Source organism: Oratosquilla oratoria, chromosome 8 (assembly GCF_046742065.1).
Source record: "Oratosquilla oratoria isolate Oo_2021 chromosome 8, ASM4674206v1, whole genome shotgun sequence".
In the NCBI taxonomy this organism is placed as follows: Eukaryota; Metazoa; Arthropoda; class Malacostraca; order Stomatopoda; family Squillidae; genus Oratosquilla; species Oratosquilla oratoria.
The window spans coordinates 1844495-1861783 of record NC_134784.1 but is presented as its reverse complement, the minus strand read 5'-3'; the positions used below and the strand labels follow the sequence as shown (position 1 = coordinate 1861783).

At 36.7% G+C, this 17289-nt stretch overlaps 1 protein-coding gene across 1 annotated transcript in view; it reads right to left on the bottom strand.

The window, feature by feature from the left end:
- Positions 1–12658: 12658 nt before the first annotated feature.
- Positions 12659–17289, bottom strand: part of LOC143027521 (uncharacterized) — a 66643-nt gene continuing 62012 nt past the window's right edge. Inside the window, exons 5-7 of the mRNA XM_076188807.1 lie at positions 16759–16901; positions 13539–13657; positions 12659–13007 (exon numbers count right to left, since the gene is read on the bottom strand). Coding sequence (XP_076044922.1) covers positions 12659–13007; positions 13539–13657; positions 16759–16901 — 611 coding nt within the window. The remainder of the gene's footprint in view (positions 13008–13538; positions 13658–16758; positions 16902–17289) is intronic.

The following is a 17289-nucleotide window of genomic DNA, read 5'->3' as shown; positions in this document are numbered from 1 at the left end:
TGCTATGTTCTTAGCGACGTTCGTGGTGAAGCTTTCGTTTTTTATACAGTGTATAGAGAATTTAGAATAATGTATCAAATTTGATGTGTAAAGAATAATTAGTTTTATCTGGTAGTAACAAATCATCACAATTAACCTTTTACCTGGCACACTAAGGCCAAGATGAAAAAATATCTGTATTACATTGTAAAAACCATTATCTACAAAGCTCTTGGCATCTAGGAGGCGTATTGTGAACGTGATGCAGGATTATCTAGGAGCACACTACAAAATGTTGAATGCGTTACTTTTTTGAGTGCCCAAAGACAGCATTGCAGAACTAACAGACACATACGTAAGCACTAATGATGCACCAATATAAAAAATTCTTCAAAGAGATATTTCGGTTCAAAATTATAGCCCATATCTATACCGTCTATCCACATATCGTGCCTATTGTCAGAGATAGCTACGTAGTCAAGACTACTTAGAAAATCAATATCGCTGAATATTGCTACTACAAGACTCAATATCGCCTGTTTTGCTATAGGATGACATTGTTAACTGAGGTGGCTTGGGTTGGCATACATCGTGACGTCATCAGCACTAATACCAAGAGATGACTCTATACTGTGTATCAGAATGCAAATTAGCAGACGACAAACATTTTTGTTAAGTCCCTAAAAATACTTTTGAGATAAGAGAGTTGTTTTATTAAAAATGTTTCTCATGAAAATAAATAACATGACAAAAGAAAGAAAAATGCAAAGTTGTACCTAGGCATGGTGGTTACCCAGTTTACTATTTTGAAAAAAAAAAAAAAAAAAAATCCTCTTCACTAGTATTTCCTGATTCCTGTAAACCCATCTCGTCCCTCCACTTTCTGTCTGACCATCCAATATGACCCATTCATTAAGACACTTATTCCACCTGTAGCCTTGTTTTCTGGCTATATGTTCTGTTGTTTGCTACTTCTGCTTTTTTATTGCCTCTACAATATTTCTCCTTTGGTCTATTCTCATTAAAACCTGCCTTCTTTCTGTCTTTTAATTTTATTCCCAGCACTGATTCTTTACTTTTTACATACTCCCAACCTTTGCTTCTCAAATTTTCGTCAGTTCATTTTCCTATCGTTATCACTTTGAAGCATATGCCATTGCCAGTGTCCATGCAACCACCTTTCCCACTCCAAGCAACTCTCGATAGGCTCAATCAACTTGATCCAGTCATGATATCTGTGGGCGTTTCCGTTGTTTCCATCGAGGGTTGTCTCTTGTGGAGACGACCCTATGAGTAGGATCAACATCAGGGAAACATTTTACATACCCATATAGCCGGAGTTAACGTTTACGAATTATGCTGGTAACAGGGTTTGACTTAGTCTCACAGTACTGTCTCTGGTTTGATATGAAGTCATTCCAGCGATACACCATGATTCTCTGAAGGCAATTGGTACCGAAGACATCTCATCATGTCAGGATTCAATGTCATATCTCATAGCCGACAGCAAGACAGGGAGTATAAGAGACTTGAAGATTACGAACTTAATCCCCCTGGATGAATATATCTAACGCCATATGCTCTGTTTGAGTGAGGCCATAACACCGTGGGCAATGCAAATCCTTTGAGGTACTTCTTGATATGACCCGGTTATGCTGTATACTACCAAGTTATGCAAAGCTTACCAATACCTCAATATCCTTGCCGCATGCATGGACAGATTGAACTGTGTCATCCAGTATGCCCCCAAGCATTTATTAAAATGCTATTTCTATAGAAAAATTACTACTGTCCAAAGGGGTAAAAGTAGCCACACTAAGGTAAAATTGGCCATTGTCTATGTTACATACCTAATTATGACAGACAGATATGGAAATAAAACCTCCAACTACTATGTGTTTTGATTCCTACCTATATTTTTTTACGAACATAATTAGGTATGTAAAAATGGCAATGGCCAGTTTTATCCCATGTGGCTACTTTTGCCCCTTCCTACGGTACTTGATGTATTTATTATTAGTATGATGTTTAGGAAAAGAAGATGAAGCGAACCAGGAAGCTGTTCGTGAAAGTGAAGAAAATGCAGTTCACCGGGGCAATAAGTGCCACGCAAACTCGTGGATTGGAGGGTAATCCTATAGTTACCCAAAGTTGATCAACTTTGGTTAATTACAAGAGTCTGATCACTTCATCGCACAGAAGCTAACTGAATTGTAAGTTGGCAGATCTTCTCCATATGGACCTTGTGGCTGCATTTCTTACAATCTACTCTTCATGTCTTGTTCGGATGAATGTGTTGGGAACCCACCTCTGCCTGAATGAATTTGAGATGCGAGTCAGTCATTATAGAACTGCGCATTTTCTTCTTAACATAGTTCTAATAGTATATGCACTTTGTTTTCCGGAAGCTCTGACATGTAAGTACATAACTAACTGCGGAGTTCTTCATGTAGTTACTACAATCTACAGTATTCAAAATAAAACCCATATATGATTTTTGGCAGTGAAAATGTTAATTGTGTGTTTATATAATTTTTAATCCTATGACTGCAAAAGTTTTCCTTCAGCTATTAAAATCGTTCAGTACCAAATAGAATAACCCTTACAAACCAGTTTCGGCATCGGCAAGACCAATATTGTTACCTGTATTTGCCAGGTATTGATGTACTATGGTTTATTGGATAACGGACCTTAAGTAACAGGGATGCCTAATGCTAAGATATTTATGAAAACTGATTTTTACTTCTTGGGTGGGAAAGTGAATAACTTCCATATGGTACTGAAGACACCCTTATCTAATGTAAAAATAATTGTTACCTCGAAGTGTTATGGCTGAAAACGCAGCCACAAAGTAACAGCCAACGGTCTTTGGGCTATCTCATGGACTTGTGTGTGCTGTGTTAGTATGAACAAGTTTCTGTGTTACCAGCTACTTTGAGGATGAAGGGATACAGTTCGAGTTGAGAGAGATTTTGTGCCAGGTATGGAAACAGGGAGCTAGACTATCGCAGTTGCATCTCTACATGGAGGTGGTGTTGAAGGCTTCTAAAAAGGGTAGCGGGTACATCCATTTTGCAGGACCACCACATACAAGTATCGAAATCCAGTCCCTTATTCGACAGTAATTGCACTTACCTAGCAGTTTTACAGTCACTTACTGTTCTAGATTAGGTTACATCATCTAGGTTATTCTAAGAGCTGAGGTATATAGGGAAAACTGTGCTCCTTGGCATCCTTCAAATATATAGTTGTGTCCGCTTCGTAATGACCAGAATACTACGATCATGACACCTTTTACTATTCTTTCATGTGATGGTAGGTACAGTGCTTCTAGTATCTTCTCATATAGTTTATCTGCAAGGCTGGGAATCAATCTGATTGTTGCTCTTTGTATTCGTTCGATCCTGTTTATATATTTAACTTTTTTAAGGAGATCCTAGTTTCAAATTCATGTATGGTTCCAACTAGCAGTACAATACATTCTTCAATTATCATACTTAGATTAAAATTCATGTATTGTTCCAGCTTGGGCTGTATAACTTTCTAAGCTATTCCAAATATTTACTCATTTCTATGAAAAATATGTACTTCAAATCCTTTGTACATTTAGTTTTTCTTAATTTGTACTCGTGCTCTCATGAAACCTCTTTCATCCTTAATCGAAATCCCATCTGTCAATGTAGTCTATCTTTTTTTAGTAACCTGAAAAAGTTAATCAAGTCACCTCTTTCTCTTTAATCTTTCAATGTTGGCAGATCTAATATTTTAGTCTCTCCTTGTATGGCTTATCTGCCATGTTGGAAACCAGTTTGATTGCTGCCCTTTGTATCCTCTAGATCTTGTTTATTTGTTTCACTCTTTGTGGGACCATATCACTGACATATTCCAGTATTGGATGGATGAGTGTTTCTATGAATTTTACATCATTTCTTCCCTCTTCTGCAGCAATCCATATTTCTTTTCTCACAATATTGCTGACATGTATGTCAGGTGACAGTTTGTCTTTTATCAGCTTTTCCAAATACTTCTATTTCATTTTATTTGTATTTTTTGTATTTGCAATAGCTGACAATCCTCATTTTTTTATTCTTCTTATGATATTTGCATTATCTGCAAATGTATGATCTTTTATGTCATTATTATAAAGAAAAATAATTGGTACTAGCATCACCCTGAGGCCTCCACTGGTCACTGCCCTCCTTCTTGAAATTTTATTCTTTACTAATGTTCTCGTGTACCTGCCCTTCAGAAAAAAAAAAAACATAAAAAATAAATAAAAATAAAAACAATTCAAGTAGTTTAATTTTAGTCTTTCATGGTTCCTATAATCCTATAGTTGCTTTAGTCATATAGGTTTCACATAAAACGTCTGTGAGGTACTTTATCAAAGGCCTTCTCTATATCAAAATACAGTCCATCCAGCCCTCCTTCTCTTGCAACACATCAATAACTCTCGCGTTGAATCTTAATAGGCTCAACATACATGACCTTCCGCGTCTAGAGCCAAACTTACTGTATACTGTCAAAATGCTTATCTCTTCAAGATATCTAATTTATCTATCTTTCACAATCCTATCATATCATTTCACTATTGTACTGGTCAATGATACTGGCTTATTCAATAGTGTCTCCTCACTACCATACTTAACCTTTTCCAAATATGTGACACTGTTTCTTCTTTCAATAAACGTAAAATAAGACATCTTGTTCATCAGTTGTTCTTTATATACTTAAAATATCCAAATTGGCACACTATCATAATCCGAAGCTTTTCTCACATCTAACATTTTCCAACTTCAAAATACTGCAAATATCTCCTTCCTCTAAAACACTGCTCTCCTTTGTAAAGACAGCTTGGAAACTTTCATTCATTATTTTTGCCTGAGCTGAGACTTCCTAAAAAACTACACCACCCACTATTGGCTTGGTGTTTTCTTCCCTGTGCCCCAATTTACCAATGATAAACCTGTAAAACAGTTTGAGTTCGTAGCCCTTTGGAATTTTTTTCTTCCTCCCTGCGGATTCTTGTATTGATATTGCTAGCTCGTTTGTAAGATTTCTTTGTTCTATTGGTTCTTTTCTTTTTTCATTCGTTCAAACCACATCCGCTTTTTTTAAGTTATCTCACACCTTTAAACGAATCAGTCTTGTTTCTGTTTTGTTTTTGTGTTTTCTCCACTAATTTTCAGCATGTGTTTGTTCATTCCAAGCTGTAGATTTAAAGAAACATTTCCCATTACTTAATAGCTCTAGTGGTATATGAATTCCTCCCACTCTGCTTCTTCAAATAATTTCTTCAAGCCTGAAAAGAATTGTCTCCCAACACTGAGTCTGCCTCGGCCCTACTTCCCAATCTGCCGACCGAAAGTTGATGAGTATCTTTTCCTATTGAGCAAAAACATTCTAAAGAGTAAGTTTCTAAAGAGTAAATTTCTAAACTAGGAATAACAGTTGGAGAAAAAGAGATGGCTCTGCACGAGTCTAGTTAATTTCCTGCATAGTACAATTCGGGATATACGAGTAGATAGATACACAAGTGCTCCGGCAGGCTGCGTCAAAAAGACAAAATTTCTTAATAGTGCAAGAAGAGCAGGAGGCCTGATTTATATTGAGTGGAAAGGGGAATGCTTGTGGTTGTCCGAAATGGTCTAGTGCAGAAAATGGAAGGAAATCAGGGCGGAACAAGGAAAAATGGTGGTGAGATCGAGTCAAACATTGACACGAGCGCAGAGTTCTTCAGCGGAGTAAGGCTGAAGCTCAATGTAAACAGAGGCCTTGAAACCCCAAGACTTTTCCAGAAAATGAGTGATGATGAACCTTTTTCTGGATTTGGTCGAATCATAGACAGAAAAATAAATGAGTTTCAGCAAGAGTTCATGGGATAAAGAAATCATGGATTTAAAGAAAGAGATTATGAATCTAAGAAAGGAATATCTCGAAATAAACCAAGAGGTGTGTGATTTAAAGAAAAAGAATGCTGAAATGAATAATGAGCTAAGTAAATAAAAAAAAAAGAGAACTGAGGTAAAATGTGAAAATGAAAGGATGAAAGACAAATATACCACAAATAGTGCGACTTTAAAAAAATAAGTAAAAGATAAAAATACAGGCAATGTCAGAATTTTTTTTTTTAATATGGTCTGGTTAGGTACTTGAGAGAAAGATAAGAGAAAGAAATAGCAAAAAACAGTCCTAAAAAAAGTACAAGACGGAGATCAAGAAATAGAAAAGGAAATAGATGAAGTGTATAGAATGGGGCAATACACCAAAGAAAGAAATTGACCTCTAAAGATAGAATTAAGGTTACAAATGGAAGAAGACATATTAGTAAAACCAGGAAAGTTAGCAAAGAGTGAACACTATCAAAATATATGGATAAAAATATAAATGGATGTTGAAGAAAGAGAAAGAGAGAAGACAAAGAGGTAAAGCTAAAGAAATCGTGAAAACAACGGAGATGGAAAAACAGGAATTCTATTGGAGAGTGTTAGACATGAGGCTGAGGAAATGGTATATTCAAGTAAAGGAAACGAAAGAAACAGAAAACGAGTTGGAGAAGGGAAAAAATAAAAGTGGTTTATACTAACATAGACGGATTAATCTCAGAATTAAATAAACTAAATATTTACCTGCCAGAAGAAAAACCAGACATCATGGGAATTGTGTAGATGAAATTAAGGGGTCTGCTACCATAAAATAATGTTGGACATAGATCATATAATCACTGAATTAAAGATAGAGATGAGAAACAGGGTGGAGGAGTCATATTTTTGCCTAAGAAAATCTTAAATGTGACAGAAATTACAGATGATAAAAACAATGTGGAAATGATCATGATAAAAATTGAAGATAGTGACATGAAAAGTAGAAAGTTTGTGGTGATTTATGTGCCCACAAAAACGGGCACTTGGAAAGAAACCGAGTATTCTAAAATGTTAGAAGATACAAGGCTTTCAATAAATGAGATTCTGAAGGATGGAAGAAACCTGGTAATTATAGGAGACTTTAGCTGCAAAGAAATATGTTGGGAAGAGATAGCAGTGAAAGGTGGAGAGGATCTATGGAGAAATATATTACTTGACTATAGAACATACAATGACACAATGGGTAAAAGAAAATACCAGATATAGAAATAATGAAGAACCATCGAGACTAGATTTAATATTTACATCAGCACCTGAAATTGTGGATAAAATTTAGTATAAGACACCATTTGGAAAAGAGTGATCACATAGTAATAGAATTTGAACTAAAGGAGTGAATATATATAGAGAGAAATGAGTTGGGAAAAATTCTACAATGAAGAGGCACAAGTGAAAGAAAAATGGATGATTTTGATAAAAATTTATAATGAAGGAGTGGGTAAATACGTACTAAGATGGAAACAAGAAAAGGTGTATATCAAATGCTAGTTTAATAGTAGGTGCAGAGGTGAAAGATAGAAGAGATAAAGCTTGGAAAAGATGGAAAAAGATAAAAACCTGGGCAGTGGCAAATATATATCAATCAAAAGAATGAATAAGTAAAAGTGTGCAGTGAGAAAAAAAAAATGAAAAAGACATAGTAGAAAAATGTGAAGACCAACCTTAGCTATTCTATAGATATGTGAATGGTGAATTAAAAAATAAACAGGAAATGGTGAAACTATGTCATGGAAATATAGAATACACAGAAAACCTAGAAATGGCTGAAGTCATAAACAATCACAAAGTACTGGGAAAATGCCAACATATAAAGGAGGTAACAAGGAAGACCCAACAAATTGCAGGCCGGTTTCCCTTACTAGCACTGTGGCCAAAATTTGAAAAAAAAAAAAAAAAAAAAATTATCAAGAACAGATAGATAAAACATCTGGAAGAAAACTATGTACAGAACCCAAGACAATTTGAATTTAGACAGGGAATATCATGAGCCACAAATTTTATTTGTGTTTACTCAAGACTAATAGATATAATATAGGAAAGGGACAGATGGGCTGATCGGTTTTCTTAGACTTACAAAAAGCCTACGACAAAGTATCACATAAAAATTATTAAGAAAACTGGAAACCATAGGAGGGATACAAGGTAAAATACTGAAATGGGTGGAGGATTTTTTGCATGGAAGGAAAATGAGGGTAGTGCTCAGAGAAAAGAGTTAAACTTGAGAAGAGGTAATTAGTGGAGTTCCACAAGGATCACTATTGGCCCCAATAATGTTTGCTCTTCATGAGAATGACATGGATGTAGGTGTTGAATGTTATATTGGTGTAATTATAGTGCTGTATATTTATCATTGTATATTGTACATGTGTGTTGTTGGATCGGGAGATGCGTGTTTTCCCATTATATAAATGTCATGGAATTGTTGTGCATTGTCATCTTCGTGTATTTTGTTTGTATTTTGCATTTATAAATATGTGTAAGAACCAAACGTTCTGCTCACTCAAGAGATTTCCCGCCTAGGTTGGCGTCCTCAAGCTGGCAGTTCTCGATTACGCCTTCAAGCATACACACGCTTTCGGTTGCGGTGCTTATCTAAGTGATTAATACAATATTTTGCATTGTTACTATTATTTCATTAGCCACCCTCGTACAATGTTACATGAGCTTCTTTGCTGATGACGCAAAATTGATGAGGAAAGTGAACACTAAAACGGATTGTGAATCACTGCAGAGAGATCTGAACGAGGTTTGGAAATGGAGTCAGAAGTGGGAAGTGGACTTCAACATCAAGAATGATAAGAATGAAAAGAAACTCAAAAGAGGACAATTATAAAAGAGATATAGAAAAAAAAAGCTTTCCACACAGGGTGGTGGATGTCTGGAACAAACTGGATGAGACAATAGTATGTGTAAAAAATATACATGGAAGGTACAATGATAGGACACCACGAGCGTAGCTCCCCTTCCAGTAAGATACATTTAGGTGAGAAACTTATAATATGTTTTGTCAATTAGTTCTTCTTTGCATTCTTTTATTATCCAATTTCCAATTCCGTCTGGGCCGTGTGATTTCTTGACGTCAAGGTTCGTTAATTGATTCATTATTTCTTTTTGTGTTTTTGTATTTCTTTCCATCTTTTCCAAGCTTCATCTCTTCTATTTTTTGCCTGACTGCACCTTCTGTTAAATTAGTATTTGATATACACCTTTTCCTGTTTCTGTCTTGGTACGTATTTACCCACTCCTTCATTACAAAGTTTCATCAAAATCATCCTTTTTTTCCACTTGTGTCTCTTCATTGCGGAATTTTTCCCAACTCGTATTTTGGAAAAAAAAAAAAAAATGATAATAATAATAATAATAATAATAATAATAATAATAATAATGATAATAATAGTAAATAAATGAATAAGTTTCCCAAAGTCCGTTTTATCATATATCAGTCTTCCTCTTCTGTATTTATCATTTCTCTCTATATATATTTCCTCCTTTAGTTCAAATTCTATTAATATACGATCACTCTTTCCAAATGGTGTCTTGTACCAAATTTTATCCACAATTTCAGGTTCTGTTGTATTATATTAAATCTAGTCTCGACGGTTCTTCATTATTTCTATATCTGGTATTTTCTTTTAACCATTGTGTCATTGCATGTTCTATAGTCATATCAAGTAATACATTACCCCATAAATCCTCTCCACCTTTAATTGTCATCTCTTCCCAACATATTTCTTTGCAGTTAAAATCTCCCATAAGTATCAAGCTTCCACCCTCCTTCAGCATCTCATTTAATGAATGCCTAATATCTTCTAATACTCTAGAATACTCATTCTCTTTCCAAGTGCCCGTTTTTGGGGGCACATAAATCACCACAAACTTTCTACTTCACCTCTTAGTGTTTTCTCTCTCAACATTCATTTCTTTTTTCATCTATATATTTTGATTGTGTTCACTCTTTGCTAACTTTCCTGATTTTGCTAATATGTCCTCTGCTACCATTTGTGACCTTAATTTCATCTTTATCTTTAGAGGTCGATTACTTTCTTTTGTGTATTGTCCCATCCTATACATTTCATCTATTTCATTTTCTATTTCTTGATCTCCGTCTTGTTCTTCTTTAGAATTGTTCTTGCTATTTCTTTCTCTACTTTTTCTCTCAAGTACCTAACTAGACCATCTTTTTCCTTTAGTCCATATACTGCAATACACTTTTTCCTATCCACTGTATCTCTAACCCAATTTGTTTTTCTTTGATTACTTAAACAATTGTGTCTTTTGCGTTCTCCTGCATTTGTTGTTGTACTGTTTCTTTAAAGACTATCTTTTCGGTTTCTTGTTTTTCTTTCCATTCTTTTTTTTCTTTTTTTTTTTTTTTTTTCTTTAGCAAATTTTCCTCTCCTAAATTTTCCTCAATTTTTTTCAGACATTGCCTGTATTTTATCATTTACCCCTTTTTAAAGTCGTATTATTGGTGTAAGTGCATTACTGATGTAAACTTCACTTATGTATTCTTTGTTTACAATAAAATGTTATGTAAATGAATTTCCATAATTTTTCCACCTTGATTTACCTGTGCCCCTCTCAAGAACTTCTCCTTTGATGCTTCCTTCTCTTCTTCCCCTCCCCTCCCCTCCCCATGCCTTCTGTTTTGATACACCTCTCTACACACACGAACATACACACATAGACACACATAAAGGTTAGTGTTATTCAACCAAAATATGAGGTTGTCTGCACAGCTTACGTACAGGCGATGGGTGGACGACAAGACTCGTTGGTTTGAAACAGGGGTTCTGAATAGCTGAACTTCCTCCTGTGGTAATGAAGCCAGGCCGCTCGAAGGTGTCTCCGCAAGAAGCTTGGAAATACCTTTCTTCCGTATACGTTATCTGTTGGGACAATACAGAAGAGTGGGATGAATTTAGTGTATGGTTAGGTAAAAGCTGTTCCAAAACTATATAAGAAAAATCAATGGTTCTACCTCTGAAAAGACAACTAAGAACTGGGTCATTGAACTTTTAAGGTGTCTCTAATCATAACCGGTGGATCTTCAGTCAGGATATATATAGCTAAGGCCGAAGACCTCAATAAGCTCGTACAGCAAAGGCAGTTATGTAGTTGAGCCATGGTAGTCGTTTGGACCGAATTCGGGATGTCAATGTTAACTTCATAGTATACTACAGTTGATGACACCTGCGAGTACCAGAGAGAATTTTTCAGCTAAGTATTGACTTTAATTTGCTGACCTCAGCCTGCCATGCCGAACAAGAATGTCAACTTGTGTCGTCACTTTCACTTATCCCCTGTAAGAATTGCAGTGAAACCCGTTTACAAATAAGTGATCATGAGGCAACTTGGGAGCCTATCTAGGGGTCAGAATGTCTGAACCAACAACTATTACATTGTTTAATTGCTCATTCAACCTCCGCCCTCTATGAATGGATTTCATCATCATTAACACTTGAGGGAGGGGTGTGTGTTGCTTCATTCACTCTTTCCCATTCTAAACAACTCTCAACAGGTTCAATTAACTTTCCCCGATCATGAGTGCTGTGGGCGTCCCTCTTCATCTCTTTCATTTAGGGTTGTCTTTTGTGGAGACGACCCTGTGAGTGGGATCAATACCAGGACAGCATACTTCATGCTCATATAACCGGAGTTGACATTCACAAATGATGCCAGTACTGTAACAGGCAAAGACTGAGTCTCACAGTACAGTCTCTGGCTTAATACAAAATCATTCCAGCTATACTCTATGATTTCCCGAAGGCAATTAGTACCAAAGACATTAAGACGCCTCTTTAAGTCAGCATTCAATGTCCACATCTTACAGCCATACAGAAAGAGAGGAAGGACATTTGGCTTCAAGATTCGGATCTTAGTCCTCCTGCATGAATACTGACAGTGCCCAAAACCATAGAAAAAGAGAAAACAAACGGGCTGTCTTTTTGATTGATCCACCACGTAGAAATTTTTCATTAGTGAATAGTTAGAATGTGAAATATCTGAACTAGCTGGTGATACAAAAATTTGTGGAATAGCAAATTATTACTAACATCAAATGAATTTTCAAGAAAAGGTAAACAAATGAGCAACCTGGCATGAAAAGTGGTTGATCAAATTTAGACACATTGCATTGTATTTCATCAATGACAATTCACCAGCACTTCTATTCTGGGGAATTATACCACACTATCATAGATCATGATGAAGTTAGGAAGTAAGGATGTAGATGTGGTTAGTTTGGTGTAAGATATATATAGGAGAATGATATCTTTAAATTGTTGGATTGTCAAGATGTTAAGATAGAAGGTGTGAATAGTGAAAAGGGGACTGTAATTTGGAAAGGTTGGTTTTCTTAGATAATAATGTAATGGAATCAATCTTTGTTTGAGGAGGAAAGGAGACAATTGTTGCGAGGGGTTGAGTAGGAAAAGTATACAAATAAAATATGATCTAAAGTAAGAGGAGTACCACAAAGACTGGCAGGGTGTTGCCTGATAAAACCATGGGTAAGACAAGAATATCCTGTTCAGCGTCAGCTATATAGGATCTGGCATTCAAAGAACTATGGGTGAGACTGAGGAATAAGCTTGCCATCCGTATGATGGTTTAGTAGAAATACAAAAGTAATTGTCGGATTCCCAACTTGAATGGGATAGCAATTCAAAGTCACGCGTCCAAAGAAAATACATTTTTAGATATTTTCAGAGAGGGATATAACAGAAATGAGATTCTAGGATCAGATTTAAGGATCAAGCATGTTCAACGACTGGAACCCCAATGTAGCTGAGGATCCAGTGAAACCTTGCAGACCTGTCTTGACAGTGCAAGAGGTTCAGCGAGTGCTGGGATGAAGTCGTTGAGTAGATGTCATCCATTGTTTTGTTTTGTTTTTCTGAACGGATGACGTCAATAGCACTCCTTGAGTCTATGTAGATCACGACTGCTCCCACCCAGTAGAAAGGATGTGACCTAGGCCCCTTGGAGATTCCATAGTGTGGTTTCCCCATTCCTCCCAGTGAGGTGGAAGATTTGGAAGCTGGCATAGGGAGATCACGCCGGGGGAAGAGGGCTGTCCAGAGCTCGATGCCGAACCAGTTCCTGCAGTCAAAATGTGCGGATCGCAGACACTACATGTGTGAGAACCTGATTCTCACGATCTTCATGACTCTGCCTGACCTCGTCACATCCTTGCCTAAAAGCCCTTATTAGAAAAATAAACGTATGGGCCTCCCATGACAGCCCTTATCAAAAAAGAACACTATATCACATAAATGAAAAGACCTGGTGTACTAGGCTAAGCCAACCCAGGTTATGTAGTGACTGTAGCTATTGGCCAAAAAGTTTGTTAAGTGTTGTCCTTAGCCAGTCATGGGAAAACCAAGACGAAATGTACGTCTTTAGAGGGAGGTGCGTATTACCGAGGTGTCCTTAAAGTTTAGAGATAGGAAGAGAGTCAGTCGTTAGACAGCTGCTCCGAGCAACAGGTCAAGGCAAGTGTCTGTTAGTCAACTCCCATACACAATACACACACTCTAGCACTCGTAATAAACTAAGAAACTTGGACCACTGGTTTGTTCTCTTACCCTAGCGATACCTAAGTTCACTCACTCCGGGGGTCATAGCCTTTACTCTTCGGAGGGGCGTAACACATGAGCCTTCCAGGAGTCGCCGGTGGGGTTTCCCTCGACATCCAGGGCACTTAGGAGGGTGACCTTAATATCACTTTCCCTTGGGCTGGTCAGAAGCCACTTACCATTGCAGCATGTAGATAAAAGTTCACGTGGAAATAGAATGACCAACACAAGTATTATTAAACAACGGACTCAGCAAAAAAGTTATTGACAAAATTATCGACTGTTGGTGTCATATACAGCAAGATACCACAGAGAAAAAACAAAAAACAATATATACTATAGAGCCTCTACGGCAAATAAAAAATAGGGAACACTAAAATATAAATATTCCAAAGGCTTTTTCCCCCTAACAAGGGAGGTAGCCAAAAAACAAAGGCGTAAAAATCACTCCCACCCATTCCACCCCTACACACTTTACTCCCATCCACCCCCTCCCTCCCTCTTATCTTGGCTCCTCTTGGATGTATTTCGTAACTTATATGTTCTTCCTAGTATCTCTTCCGCTGCCCTTTGTGACCTTAAATTAATCTTTAGGGTCGATTTCCTTCTTCTACATACCTTCTTATTCTATACACTTCCTCTATTCCCTTTTCTAATTCTTGATCTTTATCTTGTATTACTCTCAAAATGTATATCGCTAAATCTTTCTCTTTCTTTCATGAATCTAACTAGGTTCTTTTTTTCTTTAAGACCAAACACTACTATACACTTTTTTCTACTGTATCTCTCACCAAATTTTTCCTTTCTTTGATTACCTGAATGACTGTTTCCTTAGTTTTCTCTTGCATTTGTTGCTGAACATTTTCTTTAAAAGTTACCCTTTTTGTGATCTTCTTTCCATTGTTCCTTGAGTTGTACTATTTTTTCCTCGTCTATACTTCCTCAGACTTCTTCGGTCATTACCTTCATTTGTTCATTCACCTCCTTTATGGTCATATTATTTGCGGTATTTTTTTTTTTTTTTTTTCAATTCCTCATTTTCATGTTTTTACCTCAGCCAATTATTTTTTTAAGGCATTCACTTCCCGAATTGTCTCAGCATTTTATTTTTAATTCATTAATCTCTTTGTAATACACATCATATTGATCCCTGACCCTTGAGACAAATTCTATCAAAGCTTTCATTTCCCTATGTCTATAATTCTACTCAAGTTACCTCTTTCATATCTAAAGCCTGAATATGGACTTTCTTCGTAGCTATCTAATTGTCATCTTATACCTAGTGGGGTCTACATGCTCATGTTTACGTTTCGTTTCGCTGCTCCGCCACCATGGGTTTCATCTGGCCTATTTTCATTTCCTTCCATTTTCTTTCAATATTTACTAGTTTTCACTATATTAGTTTACCTAGGGCATCCACAAGCACTCCCTCTTCCCATTCAACCCACCCTAGGTATCCTGATCTTGTAGCACTGGTAAAAGGTCTTGTTTTTAATATAGTCCACAAGAGCAACAATTTTGACATTTTGACAGATTGTGTGTATGTGATTCACCATGGTCCTGTATCACGTGTTGGACTCGTGATCGACAGCTATTACCCTCCCGGATGAGAGCTCAGAGCTCATATATGAACAATCTATGGGTAATGCTGTGACCTTACATGTGCACACACACTCCCCCTACCACGAGAGTTGCAGTAATGACTCGCAGTGTCTAGTTTGCTCTTAAATAAATTCGTGTATGATTTTAGCACACACTATTGTTTTGTTTTGTTTTGTAAAGACACTTTTAATTTTTTCTGCTACTTCCATCGTGTTTTCTGTTTCCTTTCCGTTTTTCTCTACTATGAACCATCTCCTCACTTTCATATCCACTACTCTCCAATAGAATTCATCTTTTTCTAACTCTGTTCTTTTCTCGTTTTTTTTCCTCTCTTTCCTCTTTATTCATTTCTCTTTTTATCCATATTTGTTTATATTATTCACTGTCAGCTAGTTTACCTGTTATTGCTAAGGTATTCTCTGCTGTCGTTTGTGACCTGAATTTGATCTTAATTGGTCTGGTCTTATCTGTATTGTATTTCCCTTTTCTATATATTTCTTCAATTTCTTTCACTGTTTCTTGTCCATCCTCTTGAACTACTTCTAATATCTTGTTTACCTTTTCCTTCTCCTCTTTTACTCTTGTGGTCCTATTTGGATTATACTTCTCTTCCATCCCTAATATAATTATACATTTCTTTTTGTCCTCTAAGTCTCTTACTATATTCTCCTTTTCTCTCATCACTTTAATAACTGTGTCCTTGATTTGATCTTTCATCTGTTGGGTCACTATATCTCTAAATAAAATTTTGTTGTTTTCTGGGACTTCTCTCCAACCCTGTCCTTCTTTTCCTATGGACTCTTTATGCTCTTTATTCTTCTTCTTTAATTCCTCATTCTCATCTTTTACTTCTTTTAGCTGTCTTTTTAATTCTTCTATTTCTTTAGTTAGGTTTTGATTCTCCTTCTTTTGTTCTTCCTGTTTATCAACTCTTTGGGTAACTAGTGTTAATTGGTTAAACCTAACCTCCCATGTTTCGTTCATATTTTTTTAGTTTCTCCTCTAGATTTACTAGTCGGGGGAGGTTGTCACCTCTTTCATTAAATCCATAAAAGCAGTTATCTTCTCTTTCCATTGAGCTGCTATTATCTATATTTTTGTTTTCGACACTTCTGCTTCCTTGTTCTTCCTCGTTTGTGTGTTCTGCACCTCTTTTGTTTACACCCCTTCTAACATCCGGGGCCCATTCGTCCCCTTCCTCATTTCCTTCCATTTTCTTCAGTAATCCCTCTCTCCTTTTTCTTCACCTTCCCACTACACCACGAGCTTTCCCCTGTATCCTCAACTGGCGTTGAGTAAATACATAACACAGAACTTAAGGCGGCGATACCAAACTCGTTGTTACTTCTTTTCCTTTATTGGTTCACAATTTCTTCTATGGTTCTACACAATGTCAATCACTTCCTGGTTCTATACCACAATGCACTATTAATACAAGAAAGGTACTCCCTCGTTGTTGAGATCGATGAAACTTGAAGGTTTCCTGGAGTTCCAAACTTCGTTGCCACTTAGACCGACGTGTGTGTGTGTGTGTGTGTGTGTGTGTGTGTGTGTGTGTGTGTGTGTGTGTGTGTGTGTGTGTGTGTGTGTGTGTGTGTGTGTGCGTGCGTGTGTGTGTGTTTACATTATGAATGCACGCACACTGGGAAACTACATAATTGAAATGTACTTACCGAACAATGGTGAATCTCCTTCCTGACACATACAGCGAAGTTGAGGCCTGATAGGATTCGATCATTTGCCGCATCTGAATCATGGTTCAATCCTTTGATAACACCAGAGGGTGCAGTGTAGTACTGTCCACAGCCACTGGGAGCTACCGACAAAACACAGGTGTCACAAGTGTGATATATGATTGAATATATGTGATACAAGTTTGAATTTTGTTGTATTGAGTTGTGTGTCGTATGAGAGTTTATTCTATTATTGCATGTTAAGTTGTAAGATACGACGTATAGGATGAAAATGAATAATTATGGGAACTACATGTTAGTACCTTGACATGGTGAATAGACTTGCGTATCCAAACGAGTGGAAAAGCTATGTCGATAGAGATGAAAATATTTGCAGAGTCACCCATATTGAACAGGATTTGTACAAAAGATGAGAAAGAAGCAGCTCATACATAGTCCCAGGACCCACTGCTAACTGGCAAGTCCCTGATGGTAAATAGCAAAATTCCTCATAGATACATGAAGTACCGT